The 23922-nt window shown below is 51.4% G+C and overlaps 2 protein-coding genes across 2 annotated transcripts in view; one reads left to right on the top strand and one right to left on the bottom strand.

The window, feature by feature from the left end:
* The window catches only part of hcfc1b (host cell factor C1b), a 51702-nt gene extending 39967 nt beyond the window's left edge, over nt 1–11735 (bottom strand). Inside the window, exon 1 of the mRNA XM_060822443.1 lies at nt 11543–11735. Coding sequence (XP_060678426.1) covers nt 11543–11702 — 160 coding nt within the window. The 5' untranslated portion in view covers nt 11703–11735. The remainder of the gene's footprint in view (nt 1–11542) is intronic.
* Nucleotides 11736–12335: 600 nt separating this feature from the next.
* Nucleotides 12336–21962, top strand: LOC132809035 (basic salivary proline-rich protein 2-like). Its single transcript, XM_060822411.1, has 5 exons — nt 12336–13094; nt 13488–13940; nt 17055–17108; nt 20833–21018; nt 21909–21962. The coding sequence occupies exons 1-5, from the start codon at nt 12336–12338 to the stop codon at nt 21960–21962; spliced, it is 1506 nt and encodes a 501-aa protein (XP_060678394.1).
* The last annotated feature ends 1960 nt before the right edge of the window (nt 21963–23922 follow it).

Here is a 23922-nt window from a genome sequence, read left to right as displayed (position 1 = left end):
TCCCGTTTCGGCAAAAGACAGCTCAGCTTGATCCACCAGAAAGATCACTCAACCGAGAGGCTGGCATGGTGGCATTTGTGGGCGTTAGAGACTGCCCATCTGATCACCAGAGGATTTACCATAAACCACTTCTACAGCACGGGGTTAGATACAGGGTCACACTGCTATACCATCCCCCACCAAACACTCCCAGGACAGGGACAGCACAGGGTTAGATACAGGGTCGCACTGCTATACCACCCCCCATCAAACACTCCCAGGACAGGGACAGCACGGGGTTAGATACAGGGTCGCACTGCTATACCACCCCCCATCAAACACTCCCAGGACAGGGACAGCACGGGGTTAGATACAGGGTCGCACTGCTATACCACCCCCCATCAAACACTCCCAGGACAGGGACAGCACGGGGTTAGATACAGGGTCGCACTGCTATACCATCCCCCATCAAACACTCCCAGGACAGGGACAGCACGGGCTTAGATACAGGGTCACACTGCTATACCATCCCCCATCAAACACTCCCAGGACAGGGACAGCACAGGCTTAGATACAGAGTCACACTGCAATACTATCCCCCATCAAACACTCCCAGGACAGGGACAGCACGGGCTTAGATACAGGGTCGCACTGCTATACCATCCCCCATCAAACAATCCCAGGACAGGGACAGCATGGGGTTAGATACAGGGTCACACTGCTATACCATCCCCCATCAAACACCCCCAGGGACAGGGACAGCACGGGCTTAGATACAGGGTCACACTGCTATACCACCCCCCATCAAACACCCCCAGGACAGGGACAGCACGGGCTTAGATACAGGGTCACACTGCTATACTATCCCCCATCAAACACTCCCAGGACAGGGACAGCACGGGGTTAGATACAGGGTCACACTGCTATACCATCCCCCATCAAACACTCCCAGGACAGGGACAGCACGGGGTTAGATACAGGGTCACACTGCTATACCATCCCCCATCAAACACTCCCAGGACAGGGACAGCACGGGGTTAGATACAGGGTCGCACTGCTATACCATCCCCCATCAAACACCCCCAGGACAGGGACAGCACAGGGATAGATACAGGGTCGCACTGCTATACCATCCCCCATCAAACACTTCCAGGGACAGGGACAGCACGGGGTTAGATACAGGGTAAAGCTCCCTCTACACTGTCCCCCATCAAACACTCCCAGGGACAGGGACAGCATGGGGTTAGATACAGGGTCGCACTGCTATACTATCCCACATCAAACACTCCCAGGACAGGGACAGCATGGGGTTAGATACAGAGTAAAGCTCTCTCTACACTGCCCCCATCAAACCCTCCCAGGACAGGGACAGCACAGGGTGAGATCCAGGGTCACACCCCTACACCATGCTCCATCAAACCCTCCCAGGACAGTGAGAGCACCGGGTTAGATACAGAGTAAAGCTTCCTCTACACTGCCCCCAAAGATTCCCAGGTTGGGTAAATTCAAATAGAAGGTTAGTGTCACAAAGCTCGCCCCTTGTTTTTCTCTAAAAGCTGCACCCCGGCTCAAGGAGACTCTGTCCTTGATTTAATTCAGAGGGATAATAACCCAGGCCGGGCTCCGATCAGTCTGGTTTGGGACAGGGATGGAAAGGTGTCTCAGAGGCCTCTTGTTTCAATGTGAACAGATGAGCCTTCAGGTCGTGTTTCAGAAGTGACCTGTATAATGAAAGGGGAGTGGTCAGCTCTCTAACTGAGCAGTTTTAGATTAGATTTACAGTGTGGAAACAGGCCCTTCGGCCCAACAACTCCACACCGACCCACCGAAGCGCAACCCACCCATACTCCCAGACCCCTACATTTACCCCTTACCTAACACTACGGGCAATTTAGCATGGCCAATTCACCTGACCCGCACATCTTTGGACTGTGGGAGGAAACCGGAGCACCCGGAGGAAACCCACGCAGACACGGGGGGAACGTGCAAACTCCACACAGTCAGTTGCCTGAGGCAGGAATTGAACCCGGGTCCCTGGCGCTGAGAGGCAGCAGTGCTAACCACTGTGCCACCGTGCTGTCCAGTCTTGAACTGGATAGACGTTCAACATGGAGCTGTGTGGAAACTCTCTCTCTCTGCCCTTCAACCTGTGAGCATGTGCTCCATTTATACTGGGTTTTAACGGGAGTTTGCTTATGGGGCTGTGGTGTATATTCGGAACGGCAAAATGAAGTCTAGTTTGGATAGACTGGGTTCTGTAGGGGGTTGTTATTCTGGTCTCTGCGTTTCATTGTGTAATTTTGTGAATAAATTTTGTCTGTTTTAAAACTTGGTAGTCACACCTAGTTAACACAGCACGGTGGCTCAGTGGTTAGCACTGCTGCCTCATAGCACCAGGGTCCCAGGTTCAATTCCAGCCTTGGGAGACTTTCTCTCCCCACCGTGGTGTCTGCGTGGGTTTCCTCCGGGTGCTCCGGTTTCCTCCCACAGTCCGAAGACGTGCAGGCCAGGTGAATCGACCATGCTAAATTGCCCATAGTGTTAGGTGCATTAGTCAGAGGGTGGGTGGGTTACTCTTCAGCGGGTCGGTGTGGACTTGTTGGGCCGAAGGGCCTGTTTCCACACTAAGTAATCTAATGTATTGTAATCTAAACTGACTCCAGGTAATTTTCACTGTACACTTACTGAAACAGATTGCAAAGTTATTGCCTGCTTAAGAATGTTTCGAGTGGTCTGGCCTAATCCATAACATTAGAAACAATTCAGGAATGCTTGTGGGAATTCCTGCTTCCCGTGGACAAGTGTCAGGTAAACAGACAGTGAGCCTGGATTCATTCACTCGGACTGCTCAACAAAGTGAGTCGAGTGGGGTGGGTCACAGCATTGAGGAGTTCCGTACCCACTCAATGACAGGCCTCACTGTGTCCGTAGACACATTCTCCTCCCTCACATTTCTACCCAGCAGACTGGGGGCGGGGTGGGGGGCATTATTCAGCAGCCATTACACTGCACGCCAAGCAGGGGCTGGTAATCCTGCAGAACCTCTCTAACCCACCATCGACAGGGCACAAGTCCCAGGAGGGTGAGGGAATACTCCCCACTGGCCTGGATGGGGGCAGCTCCAACACCGTTCAGGACAAATTCCCTCCTACCTGGTTGGCACGCTAATTCCCAGCTTCAACACTCTCTCCCTCCACCCCCGATGTACAGCCACAGCAGTGTGTACCGCCTAAAAGATGCACTGCAGCAATTCGCTGAGGCTCCTCTGATAGCACCTTCCAAACCCGCCACCTCCCTGCAAGTTCCTGTCCAAACACCCACCATCCTAACTTCAGTCTTCACCCACTCGAGACCTGGGCATCGCTGGTTGGGTTGGCATTTATCACCCAGCCCTAGTTGCCCTCTGAGAAGGCAGCAGTGAGACCCTTGAAGCGTAGCGCACAGGCTTGGAACAATATCGTTGGGTCAAACTCCTGAACCTCCTCCCCTGACGGCATTGGCAAGTGTCGCTACATCACACAGGTGGCACAGTGGCTCAGTGGTTAGCAGTGTTGCCTCACAGCGCCAGGAACCTGGGTTCAGTTCCAACCTCTGGTGACTGTGAGGAGTTTGCACATTCTCCCTGTGTCTGTGTGGGTTTCCTCCCACAGAAACAAGTTAGCTGGATTGGCCAGTGTTAAATTATCCGTCGTGTTGAACGATATGTAGGCTAGGTGGACTAGCCATGGGAAATGTCGGGTTACACAGATAGGGTAGGAGGATAGGCCTGGGTGGAATGCTCTTCAGAGGGTCAGTGTGGACGTGCTGGGCTGAACGGCCTGTTTCCACACTGCGAGGATCCTATGAAATCAGCTCACCACTACCTTCTCAAGGGGGTGGTTAGGGACGGGTGATAGACACCCACATCCTGCAACAGCCGAACTGTAGGATGCAGGGCAGCCTGACCCCTGTCAAAGGTGACTCTACCAGGATTCAGGTTGAATGAAATAGGTGAAGAGAGTGGAATCCAAATAATCCTTCACGGAGATTGTCGGAGGGGAGGGACGAGGGGACCTGGAGGTGAGGGAGCCCTGCTATGCCAGAGGGGATGGTGCTGAGGAAGCCCAGAATGGGGATAGGCAATTCCTCTCCCAGTGGCTGCAGGATGTTTCCCGTGACTGACGGGGAAATGCTTCCGCGCCGTCTCTTCACCGATTCGCCACACATCAGCCGGGAAGGAAACCGCGCCACATCCCCGAAGGTTCGAGGTGCAGCCCAATACTGCTGCTGAGAAACGTACACACCCCCTGACACTCGGACGCCGAGGTGACAACAGCGAGCATCTCCTTGTTTAGTGTCTCGATGCAGCCAAACATCTCAGAGCACAAACTCCACATGCCACCAGGTCAGGAGACGGGTGACGCACAGCGTGGGCAAAGAAACCAGCCACAAGCTGAGAACGGGGAGAGTGGAGGAGACCGAGGGGAGTGCTTACGTGAGGGAAGGCGAGCACACGCAGAGGCCAGTTGCTCACCTACAGAAAGCAGGGTTCTCATTGTGGGGAACACACACACACACACGGGGCTGGGAAGTCACCGGCAAAGCCACAGATAAAGTTTGAGACGTGGGGAGAAAAGGTTCCCACCAGATCACAGAGTTGTAGCGTGGGAGGCCATTCAGCCGGCTGGTGCAGTGCCTCAGAAACACTCCCTTGCCTCGTCACGTGAGCATTTGCGTTCCCCTTCCCACCCCCCAGGGTCACAAACACTCTGGGGTGGGGGGTGGGGGGGTTCCTTAGGGAGAACTTCACCACCTCATGACAGGGTTTGAAAGGGACAGTCTCTGCAGTACTGTGGCAGCTAACTGACAGACAGCTACATTTACAAATGACCAGAGAGTCAGAGGTGTAGAGCATGGAAACAGACCCTTCACTCCAAACTGTGCAGACCAGATATCCTGAACTAATGTAGTCCCATTTGCCAGCACTTGGCTCATATCCCTCCAAACCCTTCCTGTTCATGTATCCATCCAGATGTCTTTTAAATGTTGTCATTGTACCAGCCTCCACCACTTCCTCTGGCAGCTCATTCCATACACACACCATCCGGTACAAACATGTTGCCCCTTTTAAAACTTTCCCCTCTCCTGGGGAAGAGACATTGGCTATTCACCCTATCCATGCCCCTCATGATTTTGTAAAACTCTGCAAGGTCACCCCCTCAGCCTCCGACGCTCCAGGGAGAACAGCCCCAGCCTATTCAGCCTCTCTCTATAGCTCTAACCCTTCAATCCCAATAACATCCTTTTTAAATCTTTTCTGAACTCTTTCGAGTTTCGCAATGTCTTTGCTATAGCGGGGAGGTCAGAACTGAATGCAGTATTCCAGAACAATTTCCAACACTGGAACCCCATCCAAGGATGCATCCTCAGCCCCCTATTGCACTCCCTGTACACCCACAACTGTGTTGCTAAATTTCAAACCAACACCACCTAAAAGTTCACCGAGGACACCACTGTAGGAGGACGGATATCTAACAGCGACAAGTCAAAATACAGAACGGATACAGATAGCTTAGTGAGATGGTGCAATGAGAACTAACTCAATCTCTAAGCAAAACTAAAGAACTTATCCTTGCGTTTAATAAGAAAGGCGGAGACCACGCCTCCGTCAAATCAATGGAACTGAGGTCAAGAGGGTGGAGAACATCAGGTTTCTCGGAGTGATGATAACAGAGGATCTGCACTGGACTTCACACGTAGATGTGACGGTCAAGACGGTCTTCTTCCTCGGCAAATTTGGCTTCTCCGTAATTTCCCTCACCAACTTCTAAGGATGCAAAATTGAAAGCAGCCTGCCTGGGTGCATAGCAGCCTGCCTGGGTGCATAGCAGCCTGGTATGGCATCTGCTCTGGAGTAGGAAACGACAGAGGGGAAGTATTCTCAGCCTGGGTCATCACTGGAGCCAACCTTCCATCCATGGGCTCCATATCCATAGCTCACTGTCACAGAAAGACTGCCAACATCATCAGTGACACCTCACACCCCAGGAGTGGCTCTCCTCCAAACCCTCCTGTCAGACAGAAGGTACAGAACCCTGAGCACATGCCCCAGTGGGTTCAGGGACAGCTGCTTCCCAGCTGTTATTAGGCTACTGAATGGACTCGCTAGCCTCAAATAACGCTGATCTCTCTTGTACGCCCTGTGCAATGTTACCTGCATGCTTCTGTCTAAACCTTTTGTTCTGTACATCCTTGCTTACTATGATCTGCCTGTACTGCTCGTAAAGAAAGCTTTTCACTGTACTTCTATACACGTGACAATAAATAAAATCAATGCCTTGTACAGCTGCAACATGGCCTCCCAACTCCCAATCTCAATGCACTGACCAATGAAGGTAAGGAAAACTTTTCACCGTCCTGTCTACCTGGGACTCCATCTTCAAGGAAGCATGCATGGGCACTCCAAGGTGTCTTTGTTCAGCAACACTCTCCAGGACCTTACCTGTACAAGGCCTACTCTGACTGGCCTGATCAAAATGCAACACCTCACACTTAACGGAATTAAATTCCACCTGCCACTCCCCCAGCCCATCGGCCCATTTGACCAAGATCCCATTGCACTCCGAGTTAAACTTCCTTCACTGTCGGTTAAGTTAGATTTTAAATTTCCTTCCAGAACGGTCAGTTGAAACATATCACAAAACAACGTTGTGTGCGTGGGTGCACGTTTGGTTAGGGGTGTGGGGCAGGGAACCTTCTATATCCCTCAGCAGTTACCACGTCACCTCAGATGGGGAATAGTTTAAACAAACAAGGCATTACCCTGAAGCTCAAAGGAAGACCAATGCCTGCCTTATTTCACAAAATATGCATAAGGATTTTCAAAGCAATGATAAGCACCATTCGCAACTAGAAGATCAAAGGGGAGAGAGAATTAATCTTCTTGTTATTGTACAGGTTCACTGCAATTCCTGTCCAGCTACCTGCTCTGCAGGAGCAGAAATATGCTCAAGTTAAATACTGAGGACGTGGTGAAGGCTTTGGAGAGGGGGCAGAAAATGTTCACCGAGTGGTAATGTGGATGAGCAGCTTCAACGACATTTCGAATTTGGAGAAACTGCGACTTTTCCCCTAGGGAGGGAGATCTAATTTGTGGGTTTGAACTCCTCAGAGGGTCCAGAAACCGTCCCCACTTAAAGTAATTGGTTAAAAGCAAATGGGGAGGCAATGGCCACGTGGATTATCACTGGACGATTAATCCAGAGACCTGGGGAGCGTGGCAGTTGGTGGGATCTCAATCCCCAAAAAACCCGTCTGGGTGACTGATGTCCTTTAGAGAGAGAAATCTGCCATCCGTATCTAGTCTGGGCCTACACGCGTCACAACAACAACAACGTCAGTGATACATAAACTCCCTCTGGGCACTGAGGGAATAGGACAGTAAATGTTGGCCTAGCCTGCAGCGCTCACACCCCACGAATGAACAAAGGCTGGTGCTGGTGCTGGCTCTCTGCAAAGTGTGACTTCAGTCCCCCATTTCCCTCGCTAAACAAAAAAACCCCAAAGAATTGCAGATGCTGGAAAAACTGAGATCTGGCAGCATCTGTTGAGAGAAAGCAGAATTACTGTTTCAGGTGCAGAGACCCTTCTTCAGAACTCAGACCCTCATTCTTAAGTCCATAATAAACGGGAGCAGTTTCTGCCCCAGATCTGAATGAAGATCACTTGAAACATTGACTCTGCTTTCTCTCTGCAGATACTGCTTGACCTGCATTTCCCCAGGAATTTCTGATCTTGTTTTTTCACTTCCCTCACTTTTTCCCCAGCGCCTTTCAAACTCTCCTTCAGATAATGGTCCAATGCCCCCTCTAAAAAACTTCTCGATTAAACCTGCCTCTCCCACCACACTAGGACAGCACATTCCAGAACAGTGGGGCTCAGTGGCTAACACTGCTGCTTCAGAGTACCAGGGATGTGGGCTAGACTGCACCTTGGGCAACTGTCTGTGTGGAGTTTGCACGTTCTCCCTGTGTCTGCATGAGTTTCCTCCAGGGGCTCCAGTTTCCTCCCACAGTCCATAGGTGTACAGGTTAGGTGGATCAGCCATGCTAAACTCCCCATACTGTCCAAGGATGTGCAGGTTAGGTGATTTGGAGATGCTGGTGTTGGACTGGGGTGTACCAAGTTAAAAATCACACAACACCAGGTTACAGTCCAACAGGTTTAATTGGAAGCGCAAGCTTTCGGAGCGACGCTCCTCCATCAGGTGGTTAACTTAGCCATGGAAAATGCGTGGTGACAGGGATAAAGTAGAAGATGGGTCAGATGCTTCTATGTGGGATTCTCAGAGAATCTAACAACTATGCAAATGTTTCTCCCCACACCTCCTTTTTGCCAATCACCATCAATTCATGTTGCTGAGGTTCTCAATCTGTTTGTCAACAGGATTAGGTTCTACCTCTCTGCTCTGTCCTCGACCCAAGTGGTTTCAAACGTTCGTGGGTGGCACGGTGGCACAGTGGTTAGGACTGCTGCCTCACAGCGCCAGAGATCCGGGTTCAATTCCCACCTCAGGCGACTGACTGTGTGGAGTTTGCACATTCTCCCCGTGTCTGCGTGGGTTTCCTCCGGGTGCTCCGGTTTCCTCCCACAGTCCAAAGATGTGCAGGCCAGGTGAATTGGCCATGCTAAATTGCCCCTAGTGTTAGGTAAGGGGTAAATGTAGGGGTATGGGTGGGTTGCACTTCAGCGGGTCAGTGTGGCCTGTTTCCACACTGTAAGTAATCTAATCTAATCTATACTATAAGTAATCTAATTTCAGTCAAATTTCTCCAGCCACAAAGCCTCCAATTTACCCAGGTAAATCAAATGAGACAAATGAAACGTGCTCTGTACGAGAAAATCCCACTCAAAAAAATCTGGAAGCATAACCTTCACAAAACACAAGTTAAGCCACAACATTCAGCTAATCAAACATAGGACACATCTTAAATGCTTTTTGTGTTAACATACTAAAGTCAGCTTTAATTAGACAAAATGCAATTCAATAAACGTGCAAGCAAAATTTGAGAAATGGGATCTTGAAATATTTTAAAATGCAATAGACAGAAACATTTGCAAAATAAAGATAACATGCCACATGAAAACTGGGGAAATGTGCAGCTATAAATTACCCAGGAAATGAGCCCAAAGAGATGGAAAATGTGCAATACAATACATGCAAGGCACAACAGCTGGAAATCTACCAGGCAGAAACTAAACTGCAGCACAGAAAAGCACAAATTTTACAAAATTAAAAACCAAAACATTTGCAGTGCGGGAAGGCTGGGGAAATTGGCAACGCAAAAAAGCTGGGGGATATTGAGTTCGGCAAGTCAGGAAGATCTAAAATGCAGAAAAGCTGGGAAATTTACAATGTGGGGAAAACCGGGAAGATTTGCAAGGTGGGAAGCTAGAAAATTTCCAAAGCCGAAAATTGGGAAAAGACTGCAAAACCGAAAGCCCGGGAAATTCACAACGGATGAAAGCCTGGGAAATTTGCAATATGGAAAAGCTGATGAAACTGGGTTCAGAAAGTCTTGGAGAACCCCAATGCATAAAAGCCAGGAAGTGTGCAAGGTAGGAAAACTGAACTGGAACAGCTGGGAAATTGACAAGGCAGAAAGACCGGGAGATGGGAAATCAGGAAAATATGCAAAGCTGAAAAGCAGGGAGCCCGGAAAACTCGTGTGAAAAGGCAGGGAGATTTACCAAGCAGGAAATGGGGTTTGCAAAGCATGAAATGCAATCTATGAAGTGCAAAATGTGAAATGGAACAGGGTGGGTGGGGGGGGGGAAGAAATGGGAGGGGAGAAGAGATGGGGGTGGGGGGGGAGAAGAGATGGGGGTGGGGGGGGAAAAAACGGGGGGAATAATGAGATGAGGGGGGACATGAGACGGGGGGGGGACATGAGACGGGGGGGGGACACGAGACGGGGGGGGGACACGAGACGGGGGGGGGGACACGAGACGGGGGGGGGGACACGAGACGGGGGGGGGGGACACGAGACGGGGGGGGGACACGAGACGGGGGGGGACACGAGACGGGGGGGGACACGAGACGGGGGGGGGACACGAGACGGGGGGGGGGACACGAGACGGGGGGGGGACACGAGACGGGGGGGGGACACGAGACGGGGGGGGGGACACGAGACGGGGGGGGGACATGAGACGGGGGGGGGGACATGAGACGGGGGGGGGTACATGAGACGGGGGGGGACATGAGACGGGGGGGGGGACATGAGACGGGGGGGGGGACATGAGACGGGGGGGGACAGAGAGACGGGGGGGGAAAGAGAGACGGGGGGGAAAGAGAGACGGGGGGGAAAGAGAGACGGGGGGGAAAGAGAGACGGGGGGGGAAAGAGAGACGGGGGGGACAGAGAGACGGGGGGGAAAGAGAGACGGGGGGGGACAGAGAGACGGGGGGGAAAGAGAGACGGGGGGGGACAGAGAGACGGGGGGGGACAGAGAGACGGGGGGGGAAAGAGAGACGGGGGGGGAAAGAGAGACGGGGGGGGAAAGAGAGACGGGGGGGGAAAGAGAGACGGGGGGGGAAAGAGAGACGGGGGGGGAAAGAGAGACGGGGGGGGAAAGAGAGACGGGGGGGGAAAGAGAGACGGGGGGGGAAAGAGAGACGGGGGGGGACAGAGAGACGGGGGGGACAGAGAGACGGGGGGGGACAGAGAGACAGGGTGGGGAGGACGGGAGAGGAGGGGCAGAGGGATGTGCAAAAAGTGGAAGAGTAGGCTGAAGATTTACAAAGACTGGGAAAGCAGAGGCGGGGAGGATCAGGAAAGCGGGGGAGTGGGGACAAGGGGGAAAAGGGGGCCAAGTGGGGGAAGGGGGGGCTAGTGGGGGAAGGGGGGGCTAGTGGGGGAAGGGGGGGCTAGTGGGGGAAGGGGGGGCTAGTGGGGGAAGGGGGGGGCTAGTGGGGGAAGGGGGGGGCTAGTGGGGGAAGGGGGGGGCAAGTGGGGAAGAGAGAAAAGGTGGGAGTAACCGAGGTGGGGGGAGATGGTGAACAGTGTGAAAATTGAGCGATGAAGAGGATAAAACCGCGGGGAAGGAGGAACACCCCAGGAAAAGCGATCCGCCACAGTAATCAAATACTGGGGGGGGGGGGGGGGGGGGAGAGGGAAGGGGGGGGGGAGGGGGGTGATAAATAAAACGCCGAGACAGGGGTCGATGGTAACAAAACAGAAATGACAGCCGTTTGAGGGAGGTTGGGGGGGGGGGGGGAAGAGAGAGAAGCAACTTTGGCGCCAGAGCGGCTTCCCTGGCGGCCGCCATCTTGTCCGGCGTGACGTCACGGGGGGGCCGCCTCCTCCTCCCTCAAATCAATCAACAAATAAAAATAAAAGATTAAAAACAATAGACCGGGGGGGGGGGGGGGGTGACCGAGATGATGGAGGTTCCGCACCATCTCCTCTGTGGGTTGTGATTTGGGAGTGAGGGGGGGGAGGGGAGTGTTTGTGTTTGTTTGTGTCTGCCAGTTGTTGTTGTATTCCCTCCCCTCCCCCCCCCCCCGTCGCCGCTCTTTCCCTTACCCGTGTTGTAAACATGGAGCTCGTCGACGATCCCTTCGTTGCCGCCGCCGAACACCACCATCAGCTCCTTGATGGCCACCGCCCGGTGGCCGTGCCGCGGCCGGGGCACCGGCCCGCTGGAGCCCGAGACGCGCTTCCACTTCAGCATGGAAGCCGCCATCTTCGTTGCGGGCGCACGCAGGGCCCCGGATGCTGCAGTGGTTTCGGGGGGGGGGGGCGGAGCGGGGCACGACGGGATACTGGAGGACCGAAGCTTGGACGAAGACCACAAACCAAGCCTCCACAGTCCGCGGAGGACTCGTTGAAGACCACGCCCCCCCGAGGACTCAGTAAAGACCCCGCCCCCAATCCTGGGGAACTAGTAAAGACCCCGCCCCAATCCTAGAGGACTCCGCCCCCATTCCTGGAGGGCTCAGTAAAGACCCCGCCCCCAATCCTGGAGGACTCAGTAAAGACTCCGCCCCCAATCCTGGAGGACTCAGTAAAAACCCCGCCCCCAATCCTGGGGACCCTGAAGACCCCGCCCCCAATCTTGGAGGACTCAGTAAAGACCCCGCCCCCAATCCTGGAATGCTCAGTAAAGACTCCGCCCCTAAACTTGGAGGACTCAGTAAAGTCCCCGCCCCAATCCTGGAGGACTCAGTAAAGACTCCGCCCCCAATCCTGGGGACTCAGTAAAGACCTCGCCCCAATCCTGGGGACTCAGTAAAGACCCCGCCCCAATCCTGGAATTCTCAGTAAAGACCCCGCCCCTAAACTTGGAGGACTCAGTAAAGACCCCCCCAATCCTGGAATGCTCAGTAAAGACTCCGCCCCCAAACTTGGAGGACTCAGTAAAGACCCCGCCCCCAATCCTGGAAGACTCAGTAAAGACCCCGCCCCCAACCCTGGAGGATTCAGGAAAGACTCCGCCCCCAATCCTGGAATGCTCAGTAAAGACTCCGCCCCCAACCTTGGAGGACTCAGTCAAGACCCCGCCCCCAATCCTGGAAGACTCAATAAAGACTCCGCCCCCAATCCTGGGGGACTCAGTAAAGACCCCGCCCCCAATCCTGGAGGACTCAGGAAAGACTCCGCCCCCAATCCTGGAGGACTCAGTAAAGACTCCGCCCCCAATCCTGAAATGCTCAGTAAAGACTCCGCCCCCAATCCTGGGGACCCTGAAGACCCCGCCCCCAATCTTGGAGGACTCAGTAAAGACTCCACCCCCAATCCTGGAGGACTCAGTAAAGACCCCGCCCCCAATCATGCAGGGCTCAGTCAAGACCCCGCCCCCAATCCTGGAGGACTCAGTAAAGACTCCGCCCCCAATCCTGGAGGACTCAGTAAAGACCCCGCCCCCAATCCTGCAGGGCTCAGTAAAGACCCCGCCCCCAATCCTGGGGACCCTGAAGACCCCGCCCCCAATCTTGGAGGACTCAGTAAAGACTCCACCCCCAATCCTGGAGAACTCAGTAAAGACCCCGCCCCAATCCTGGAGGACTCAAAAAAGACCCCGCCCCCAATCCTGGAGGACTCAGCAAAGACCCCGCCCCCAATCCTGGAGGACTCAGTAAAGTCCCCGCCCCAATCCTGGAGGACTCAGTAAAGACCCCGCCCCCAATTCTGGAGGACTCAGTAAAGAACCCGCCCCCAATCCTGGAGGACTCAGTAAAGACTCCACTCCCAATTCTGGAGGACTCAGTGAAGACCCCCCCAATCCTGGAATGCCCAGTAAAGACTCCGCCCCCAAACTTGGAGGACTCAGTAAAGTCTCCGCCCCCAATCCTGGGGACTCAGTAAAGACCTCGCCCCAATCCTGGAATTCTCAGTAAAGACCCCGCCCCAATCCTGGAGGACTCAGTAAAGACACCCCCCCCAATCCTGGAATGCTCAGTAAAGACTCCGCCCCCAAACTTGGAGGACTCAGTAAAGACCCCGCCCCCAATCCTGGAGGACTCAGTAGAGACTCCGCCCCAATCCTGGAGGATTCAGGAAAGACTCCGCCCCCAATCCTGGGGACTCAGTAAAGACTCCGCCCCCAAACTTGGAGGACTCAGTCAAGACCCCGCCCCCAATCCTGGAGGACTCAGGAAAGACTCCGCCCCCAATCCTGGAGGACTCAGTAAAGACCCCCCCAATCCTGGAATGCTCAATAAAGACTCCGCCCCCAATCCCGGAATGCTCAGTAAAGACTCCGCCCCCAATTCTGGAGGACTCAGTAAAGATCCCGCCCCCAATCCTGGAGGACTCAGTCAAGACCCCGCCCCCAACCCTGGAGGACTCAGTCAAGACCCCGCCCCCAATCCTGGAGGACTCAGTTAAGACCCCGCCCCCAATCCTGGAGGACTCAGTCAAGACCCCGCCCCCAACCCTGGAGGACTCAGTCAAGACCCCGCCCCCAATCCTGGAGGACTCAGTAAAGACCCCGCCCCCGAGCAACTGTACATTTCAAAAACAAAAATATTCACTTCAATCTATGTCCGAAATTTTTAGAAAAAAGAGTTAATTTCTGTATTTTGTTTTCTCAATGTTGACAATGGCAACGCCCCTTCTCGCGAGGCTTTTTACCATGGCAACCGACCTAAAGCATTTATTTCACTTGCACAATTAACTCTTCAGTTATAATTCTTTAAAACTCTGTGATTGTACAGGAGGTGCAATTCAACCCCCGGGTTCGGGGGGAATTTAAAAACTATACATATATTTTTAAATAAAGGCGACGGTTGGAGAAACCGGAAGTCCGGCCGCCTCGCGCTTCATTTTTCAAACAATAACGACCGTTACGGGATTTGTTTTTTTTAAAGTGAACAAATGAGGGCAATCTACATTCGACTGTTATTAAGTGAATTATTGAGTGAAATGTTTGCCATTAAAGTCTGTTTTGTGGATTTCAAGGGGGTCATGACCTCGTTTCCCGCCTTCTCCCTCATGGCAACCCGACCTACACTTCCCATCTCCATGGCAACCTATCACCAGTGCAACCATCTCTTCCCCCCCCCCATGGCGACCTGCCTATCCCACTGACAATCCATCGCTGTAAGCAACCCATTACCGAGGGCAACCCGCCTATCCGCATGGCAACCCATCTCCATAGCAACCAGGCACCATGGCAACCTGCCCATCTCCACCGCCACCCATCCAGAGGGCAATTCATCACCAGCCCATCCCCATGGCCGCTGGCATAGACCGGTGACCACCCCACATGTAATCGCACGACAGTCCGCCAATTCCCATGACAAAGCATTGCGAGGGAAACCCTACAACGCATATGGCCACCCAAAATCCCCACGGAAACACAGTGATACCCCTTCACCAACTGCTTTTCCAATACTGAGAACACAAGAACTAGGGTCAGGAGTAGGCCTGATGAAAGGCTTTTGCCCGAAACGTCCATTTCGCTGCTCCTTGGATGCTGCCTGAACTGCTGTGCTCTTCCAGCACCAATAATCCACAATCAGGAGTAGGCCGGCCCTTCGAGCCTGCTCCATTACTCAATAAGATCATGGCTAATCTTTTTGTAATGATTTGGAGATGCCAGTGTTGGACTGGGGTGTACAAAGTTAAAAATCACATAATACCAGGTTATAGTCCAACAGGTTTAGTTGGAAGCACACTAGCCTTCGGAGTGACTCTCCTTCATCAGGTGATTGGTGGGCGGTCCGTTGGCACTGTGGTTAGCACTGCTGTCTCAAAGCGCCAGAGACCTGGGTTCATTTCCCGTCTCAGGCGACTGACTGTGTGGAGTTTGCACGTTCTCCCCGTGTTTGCCTGGGTTTCCTCCGGGTGCTCTGGTTTCCTCCAACTGGCCATGCTAAATTGCCCGTAGTGTTAGGTGAAGGGGTAAATATAGGGGTATGGGTGGCCTGCGCTTCAGCAGGCTGGTGTGGACTTGTTGGGCTGAAGGGCCTGTTTCCACACTGTAAGTAATCTAAAAAAAATGGAGTTGTGTGATTTTTAATCTTTTTGTGGACTCAGCTCCATTTACCCACAGGTAAAGACAATGACTGCAGATGCTGGAAACCAAATTCTGGATTAGTGTTGCTGGAAGAGCACAGCAGTTCAGCCAACATGCGAGGAACAGTAAAATCGACGTTTTAGGGCAAAAGCCCTGCATGAGGAATACAGGCAGAGAGCCTGAAGGGTGGAGAGATCAGCTAGAGGAGGGTGGGGGTGGGGGTGGGGAGAAAGTAGCATGGAGTACAATAGGTGAGTGGGGGAGGGGATGAAGGTGACAGGTCAGGGAGGAGAGGGTGGAGTGGATAGGTGGAAAAGAAGATAGGCAGGTAGGACAAGTCCGGACAAGTCATGGGGACAGTGCTGAGCTGGAAGTTTGGAAGTCGGGTGAGGTAGGGGAAGGGGAAATGAGGAAACTGTTGAAGTCCACATTGATGCCCTGGGGTTGAAGTGTTCCGAGGTGGAAGATGAGGCGTTCTTCCTCCAGGCGTCTGAAGTGTCCAGAATCCATTTACCCGCATCCCTTTATTTTTTAAAAAAAACTAAGGAATTATCTACCTTAGCTTTAAAAGCGGTGACTGAAGTAGCATCAACCACTTCCCTGGGCAAGGAATTCCATAGATTAACAACCCTCTGGGTAGCCAAGTGCCTTGACCATCAATCAGGAAGGGTATAGTATTGTACACACAGGCACTCCGTGGGGTGGGTACATACCACCAATACCAATACCAGCACCACCAATGCCACCAGATCCCTGGTCTTGCTCCAACATTCACCTCTCATCACTTCCTCCTTAATGCTTCCATGCATCAGTATGCAAGCCGAGTGCCACATAACTGAAAGATTCACTAACTCATATACACTGTCACATGTACACTCTCACACACATTCTCTTACACTCACGTTGTCTCATATTCACACATACACACACACAAATTCTCTTGCACACACAGTTTCATACATACTTTCTCACTCTCTCAAACACACTGTCACTCACTCTCAGTCTCTCACTTGCATCCACTTTGTCTCTCTCTCTCTCTCACACATTTCTTACACATTCTCTCCATCTCACACAGACCCCCAAATACCCCCCCACCCCCCCCCCCCGCCCCCAAATGTGGCAAAAAAAATCTGCAGAACATTACCTTTAGAATATTTCATTGAAACATTGACATCTGCAGAAAATTTTTAAAAATTATTCCCAGATTCTCCCAAATGGTTTGTCTGTAGGCAAAGTCACTTTGCCTACAGACTGTTAGCACTGAAGTGTTTGCCTGGATCAGTCATAACTGGCTGAATTCACTTTTCTGGAGACAGTGGTGGTAGCTTCTGAATTCTCCCGTTAGAAGGCTTTGGTGATGAGGTCTTCCAGTAGTTTTCAATTCGCACACTTTGGTGAGGAGAGTGTGAGAGAAAAGGAGGGAGTGCCAAGTCTCTCCAAGTAACATATCTCTCTGTCTGTGTTATGATTCAAAACTGCACAAATTGGGACGTGCCAAATTTCTGAAAATACTGTCAACTCAATACTTTTCCTTTCTGAATAAAGAACACTTGAGACATGTGTTTCTCTCCCCAGATGTTACTGGACCATCTGGTTTCCTCCAGCATGTCCAAGCTGTTACAGACTACAGTGAGTGTGGGAGCAGTCACACCGGGACTATGTTGACACATTTCAAGGTGGCTGCCGGGATAGAAACCAAAGTTTTTCTTCACGGAGAGATTTTTGTCAACTTGCTCACTCTCACACTTCTTCCCTTTCGGTGTGTGGTCAGGGACCACGAACATCCAGCAACATGTGATTGATCAGACATGAATGAACATCAGATCACCGGGTGGCATGCCTACAGGCCTCATGACCAATTCTGCTCATGGGGCCGAAGTCCAAGCCTAGCCTATGGGATATTTCCAAGGGGATGCCTTGGGAGAGGAGGCAGCGAATCAACATCGAAAGAAACTCAGAACGGACAGCTCGAGGAAGTAAATAAGTAGAGGCTGCAGGGAAAGCACAGAAAAGAATGCAACTGACCGGATTGCTCTTCAGGACAGCCAGTACGATTGTCTGGGGCTGTATGGCCTCCATCTGCGAGGTTAGAAATCTGGGGCCTCAGGACACTTGGTCCTGTGACTTTTACAGATAAAAAAGACAAATTAGGAGGAGGAGGAGGGTTACTCGGACCCTCGTGCCTCCCTGCTACTCTGTGTGGTGGGGGCTGGTCTAATAATTCTGCATTCCTGCCATCCCTTATATCCTCTCAACTTCTTCATTAATCTCTCCCACCTCTGCCTTAAAAATATTCAAAAACTCTGCTTCCCCTTCCTTTTGAGGGAGAGGGTACCCAAAGATGATGACCTTCTGAGAGATGTCTCCTCATCTCTGTTTTCAACAGGAACTCCTGATTTTTAAAGTGACCCCTCCCCTGCCCCATCTCATTCTAGATTCTCCCACAAGAGGAAATACTCCACTCCCCCTCCCTCGTCAAGAGCCCCTGAGGATCTTGGATATTTTAATCAAGTCTGCAGTTTCTGTCCTAAACTCCAGTTGATATAAACCCCAGTCAGTCCCCATGAGACTGGGCCAGGAGCAGGCAGGTGGGACTAGTTTACTTTGCGATTATGGTCAGCATGGACTGGTTGGACCAAAGGGTCTGCTTCTGTGCTGTATGACTCTATGACGACTTACCCCATCCCAGGGAAGTGTCAGGGTGAACTGCCTCCAACACATTGAGATCCTCCTGAAATGAGGAGTCCTGATGAAGGGCTCTGGCCCGAAACGTCGAATTTCCTGTTCCTTGGATGCTGCCTAACCTGCTGTGCTTTAACCAGCAACACATTCTCAGCTCTGATCTCCAGCATCTGCAGACCTCACTTTTTACTCGACCAACACTGTCCACAGTACTCCTGTGCCTGAGAAGGCAGATATTTAAATATTCATTCCTAGGTTTTGGGAGACACTAGCGACATCTGTATTCATGGTCCAATCCTAACCAACCTACATCCAGGGACAGGTAGATCTGGAACTGGATTACAGACCAGATAAGGGAAGCAGATTTTCCTACACATTGGTGAATCAGGTGACTGCTGTTAATGGCAGATTCTTTTTAAAAAAATATACCTTATTCCACCTGCCCTGCTGGGATTCAATTCCACATCCCCATTATCCCAGTGTTCGAGTGACACTCCCACTGTGCCACCACCTCACTCTAGCCTCGATAGAGTCATAGAGATCTACAGTGTGAAAACAGACATTTCAGCCCAACTGGTCCATACCGCACTGTTTCACAAACTAAACTCATTTGCCTGCACTTGGTCCATATCAATCCATACTTATCCTATCCATGCACCTGTCTAAATGTTTCTTATAATGACAAAATTGTACTCGCCTCCACCACTACCTCTGGCAGCCCATTTCAGACACACACCACCGTGTGAAAAAATTGCCCTCTGTATTGCCATTTGTATCTCTCCCCTCTGATCTTAAACCTATGCCCTCTCGTTTTAGACTCTCCTACCATGGGGAAAAGCTGTCCGCTAACTACCTTATCCTAGCCCCTCAAGACTCTATATAAACCTCTATGAGGTCACCACCCAGACTCAGAAAAGAGTCCCAGTCTACCCAACCTCTCCTTGTAACACAAACATTCCACAGATGCTCCCAGACATGCTGAACTTTTCCAGTAATTTGCGTTTTTGTCTCCGATTTCTGGCATCCGGAGCTCCTTCGGTTTCCTTCAGTCCAGGGAGCATCTGGAGTAAATCTATTCTGCACTCTTACTAATTTAATAATACCCTTTCTATAGTAGTGTGACCAGAAAGGCACACAGAACTCCAAATGTCTTGGAATGTTTCGTTACTGCTGTACATCTCCTAGACTCAGTGCTCTGACTGATGAAAGCCAGCACGCCAAAAACCTTCTTCACACCCTGTCTACCTGAGACTTCATTTTCAAGGAGCTATGTACCCAGAGAGCTCTTTGTTCTACAACACACCTCAGGGCCCTACCATTGACTGGGTAAGACCTACCCTGGTTTACTTAAGCAAAATGCAACATTTAGCATTTACCTAAATTAACCTCCATCTATCACTCCTCAGCCCAATGGCCCAATTGATTAAGATCTCACTGCATTCCCTGATAACCTTCTTCACTACCCACTACACCACGAATCTTGGTGTCAATCACAAACATACTAACCATACCTCCTAAATTCTCATCCAAATCTTTCATATAAGTGATGAACAGCAGCGGACCAGTAATTTCCTAGCACCAATAGGCTGCGGGAAATTACTTCCTCTCAGGTCTAATTGCAAAGGGCAGGAGTGTCTCTCTCCTACAATGCCCTATTCCCCTCAACTTGGAGATTAAACAGGGTGGAGCTTGACAGAATGTTTCCCCTCATTCGAGGGAGGGATACGGGTTCAGATTAGGGGATCTCCCATTTTAGCTGCAAATGTGTTGCTGGTCAAAGCACAGCAGGCCAGGCAGCATCTCAGGAATAGAGAATTCAACGTTTCGAGCATAAGCCCTTGCTCGAAACGTCGAATTCTCTATTCCTGAGATGCTGCCTGGCCTGCTGTGCTTTGACCAGCAACACATTTGCAGCTGTGATCTCCAGCATCTGCAGACCTCATTTTTTACTCGAAGATCTCCCATTTTAGGCCAGAGACGACAAACCTGTGCCATTCAGAGAGCAGTGATGAATGTTTCCAAGGTGAAGGTAGATAGACTGTTGACTAACAACAGCGAAAGGTGATCCAGAGTGAGTTGACGTGACAATCTGATCACCCACAATCCTATCACAGTGGAACAGACTCGAGGGGCCAAATGGACAACTCTGAATTGATAGTGTTTGGAGGCAGGCACACCAGACAGTCAGCAAGACTCCAATGGCTGTTGGCTTCACCTCAAGGTCAATTAAAGTCAAATTGTTTTTTGGCACATCTCGGGAATCTGTTGGTGATGAATTATTGTTGAACACATTTTAAGGTCAGTCAGAGGTGAATTGCTGTCAGATGCTTGCTCAGGGCAGTTAGAGGCTGATTGTTATGAGGCAACCACATTCATACAGGTACCACACACCTGGACACAAGTGTTACCATGCACACAAACAAACACACATGCAATGCATCGGATATCCACTGACTGTCCCACACAACCAGAGTATCCTTCAGTCCCTCTGCAAACAACTCCTCCCCCTGTACAGAAACACATGCCACATGCTCCAGCAAGGCACAGCTACCATCCAGGGGATGTGGCAGTTTCTCACTTGGCATGTTCCTCCCTCTTCCACGCTCTCTCTCACACGTCAACAAACTCCCAGCCGTGATGTGGTTGCTGAGTTCTGGCGTTATGTTAAAAGGAAGCTGTTCACAGATTCCGTCCTCGCTTGTGTACATTGCCGCGATCAGACGATAAGATTAGAGCCTCAGCCCCTTCCTGGGTCCCTGGAATGGACGGCACTCCAGATAAATTCCCCAAGACCGCAGCACTCTCTGTGAAGACTGGCGGCACCGAGAGAGCTGGCCTTGCTTCCTGGGCAGAGAAGGTAAGCACTATTGGTTCTTGTTGCCAACTTACAAACTGGAAAAGCAAAGCACTGGGAAGGGGGACACAGCAGACAGTGCAGTTTGTAACTGATGTGGCTACACACAGCAATCTAACCAAGGGGTTCATGGTGGTTTATATACAGAATAACAGATACCCCGGGATGGAGTTACAGACTGGAATCTAATCGAGGGGTTCACGGTGGTTTATATACAGAATAACAGATACCCCAGGATGGAGTTACAGACTGGAATCTAATCGAGGGGTTCACGGTGGTTTATATACAGAATAACAGATACCCCGGGATGGAGTTACAGATTGGAATCCAACCAAGGGGTTTGGGTGGTTTATATACAGAATAACTGATACCCCAGGACTGAGGTACAGACTGGAATCTAACCGAGGGGTTCAGGGTAGTTTATATACAGAATAACAGATAGCCAGGACCGAGTTACAGACTGGAATCTAAGCAAGGGGTTGGGGTGTTGGTTATATACAGAATAACAGATACCCGGGTGTGTGTTACAGACTGGAATCCAGTTGTGGGGTGCAATGGAAGCCTTATGTATAGAATAACAGATACTCCAGTGTCGGAGTGCCAGTGCTGAGGGAATGCCACATTTCCAGACAGTATTTTATATTTCAGATGATAAATTCAAATGGGACCCCACTCGGTCTCAGCTGAGTCAAAGATGCTTTGGCTGCGATGGGACTGAGAATTGGACCCAGGTTGGGAGGGTTTGGGGAGGTTGGTGACGGAGATTTCCCAGGTCAGTACGTATTCCTCGATTCTCACCCCTCAGGCTTGGGCTCATTCCCACATTGCTGGTTGTGGGAGCTTGCTACATGTACCGTTTGGGCTGCTCCCTCACTGCCTGTGACTGCACTTAGACTCCTCCTGGCTCAGCGTCCCCTCGGGACGTGCCTGGAGGTGGCACAAGCTGACAGAGAAGTGGAGAGATTTTCCTTGTGGAACTTAGCATGTGCTGGCCAAGGCTGCCCAGAGACATACACTGACAAACCCATTGCTCTCACCCTGCTCTCTGTCTCCCAAGGTTCGAAGATGAAGCTGTTGCTCCTGATGACTCTGGCTTTAGCGCTCCTCGTCTCTCTCATTCCTGAGGTCGAGGCTGGCGTAAGCTTCCACTCGAGACCAACGGAGAAGGGGAATAACCGCAGCGGTAATGCACGGGTAAGTGCTGGGGACAGGCTGCAGTGAGGTAGGAGTGGGCAGGCTGGCTCACAGAGTCATAGAGATGTACAGCACGGAAACAGACCCTTCGGTCCAACCCGTCCATGCCGACCAGATATCCCAACCCAATCTAGTCCCACCTGCCAGCACCCGGCACATATCCCTCCAAACCCTTCCTATTCGTATACCCATCCAGATGCCTTTTAAATGCTGTCACTGTACCAGCCTCCACCACTTCCTCTGGCAGCTCGTTCCATACACGCCCCACCCTCTGCGTGAAAAAGTTGCCTCTTAGGTCTCTTTTATATCTTTCCCCTCTCACCCACTTCATCTCTGGGATTTGAATTCATTGCCAAGCATAGACCGAGGGTCATTACTCAGAGAGCAGGCAGTCAGAGGGTCAGTGTTGTCAGCAGAGACTGTCAGAGGGTCAGCGCTGATGGGAGTGGGTACTTTCAGGGCGATCAGTACTGAGGGGTCACCTTACACTGTCAAAGGTCAGTGCTGCACTTCCCTCCAAATCTGCTCAAGATCTTATCCTCCTGACATCCTTAATCTCTCTGCTCCCTCTGTGCTGTCACTGTTTCAGGAACTAACATCTTGCTTCCCCTCTATCTCCGAGGAGAAAGTGAGGTCTGCAGATGCTGGAGATCAGAGCTGAAAATGTGTTGCTGGAAAAGCGCAGCAGGTCAGGCAGCATCCAAGGAACAGGAGATTCGACGTTTCGGGCATAAGCCCTTCTTCACGAAACGTCGAATCTCCTGTTCCTTGGATGCTGCCTGACCTGCTGTGCTTTTCCAGCAACCTCCTTTGATCTCTGAAATTGCTGCCATGCAGTCCCTGCCTGGCTCATCTTTGGAGTTTGCTACCCTGACCCACCACAGTTTTGGTTTGGCCTTTTTCCACTTCTCGGGTGCCCCTCACTCGGTCAACCAATCCAGCCCAGTCCTGTCCTGTCCAATAAGACAACGTGCCCATTCCAGGTAGGAGTCTTCTAAAGCCCCTGTCCAGTGCTGCAGCTTCAATATAAAACACTGATGCTGGTGGGCATAGTGCTGCCTGTGCACTAGGAAAAGGTAATGTAGGAATTTCAGGGCTGCTATTCCAGCTTTGTGCTCCAATAATAGGCCAAATGCCTCTGTTTCCCTTTGGAAGGCAGACTGTACACACCCAGCCTGCACTTGCAAAATCCAGTTCACAGTTAGATGTGATTCTGTGATTTGGTAGCACTTGTTGAACAGTCCAGAGTGTGATTACAGCAACGCTACCAAATGTTGAGTACAGGAGTTGGGAGGTCATGTTGCAGCTGTACAGGACACTGGTTAGGCCACTGTTGGAATATTCCGTGCAATTCTGGTAACCTTCCTATTGGAAAGATGTTGTGAAACGTGAAAGGGTTCAGAAAAGGTTTACAAGGATGTTGCTAGGGTTGGAGGATTTGAGCTACAGGGAGAGGCTGAACAGGCTGGGGCTGTTTTCCCTGGAGCGTCGGAGGCTGAGGGGTGACCTTATAGAGGTTTATAAAATCATGAGGGGCATAGATTGGGTAAATACGCAAAGTCTTTTCCCTGGGATCGGGGAGTCCAGAACTAGAGAGCATAGGTATAAGGTGAGAGGGGAAAGATATAAAAGAGACCCACGGGTCAACTTTTTCACACAGAGGGTGGTACGTGTATGGAATGAGCTGCCAAAGGAAGTGGTGGAGGCTGGTAC

Source organism: Hemiscyllium ocellatum, unplaced genomic scaffold (genome assembly GCF_020745735.1).
Source record: "Hemiscyllium ocellatum isolate sHemOce1 unplaced genomic scaffold, sHemOce1.pat.X.cur. R, whole genome shotgun sequence".
Lineage (NCBI taxonomy): Eukaryota > Metazoa > Chordata > Chondrichthyes > Orectolobiformes > Hemiscylliidae > Hemiscyllium > Hemiscyllium ocellatum.
The sequence above is the reverse complement of the archived record's forward strand: the minus strand, read 5'-3'. Positions and strand labels throughout refer to the sequence as shown.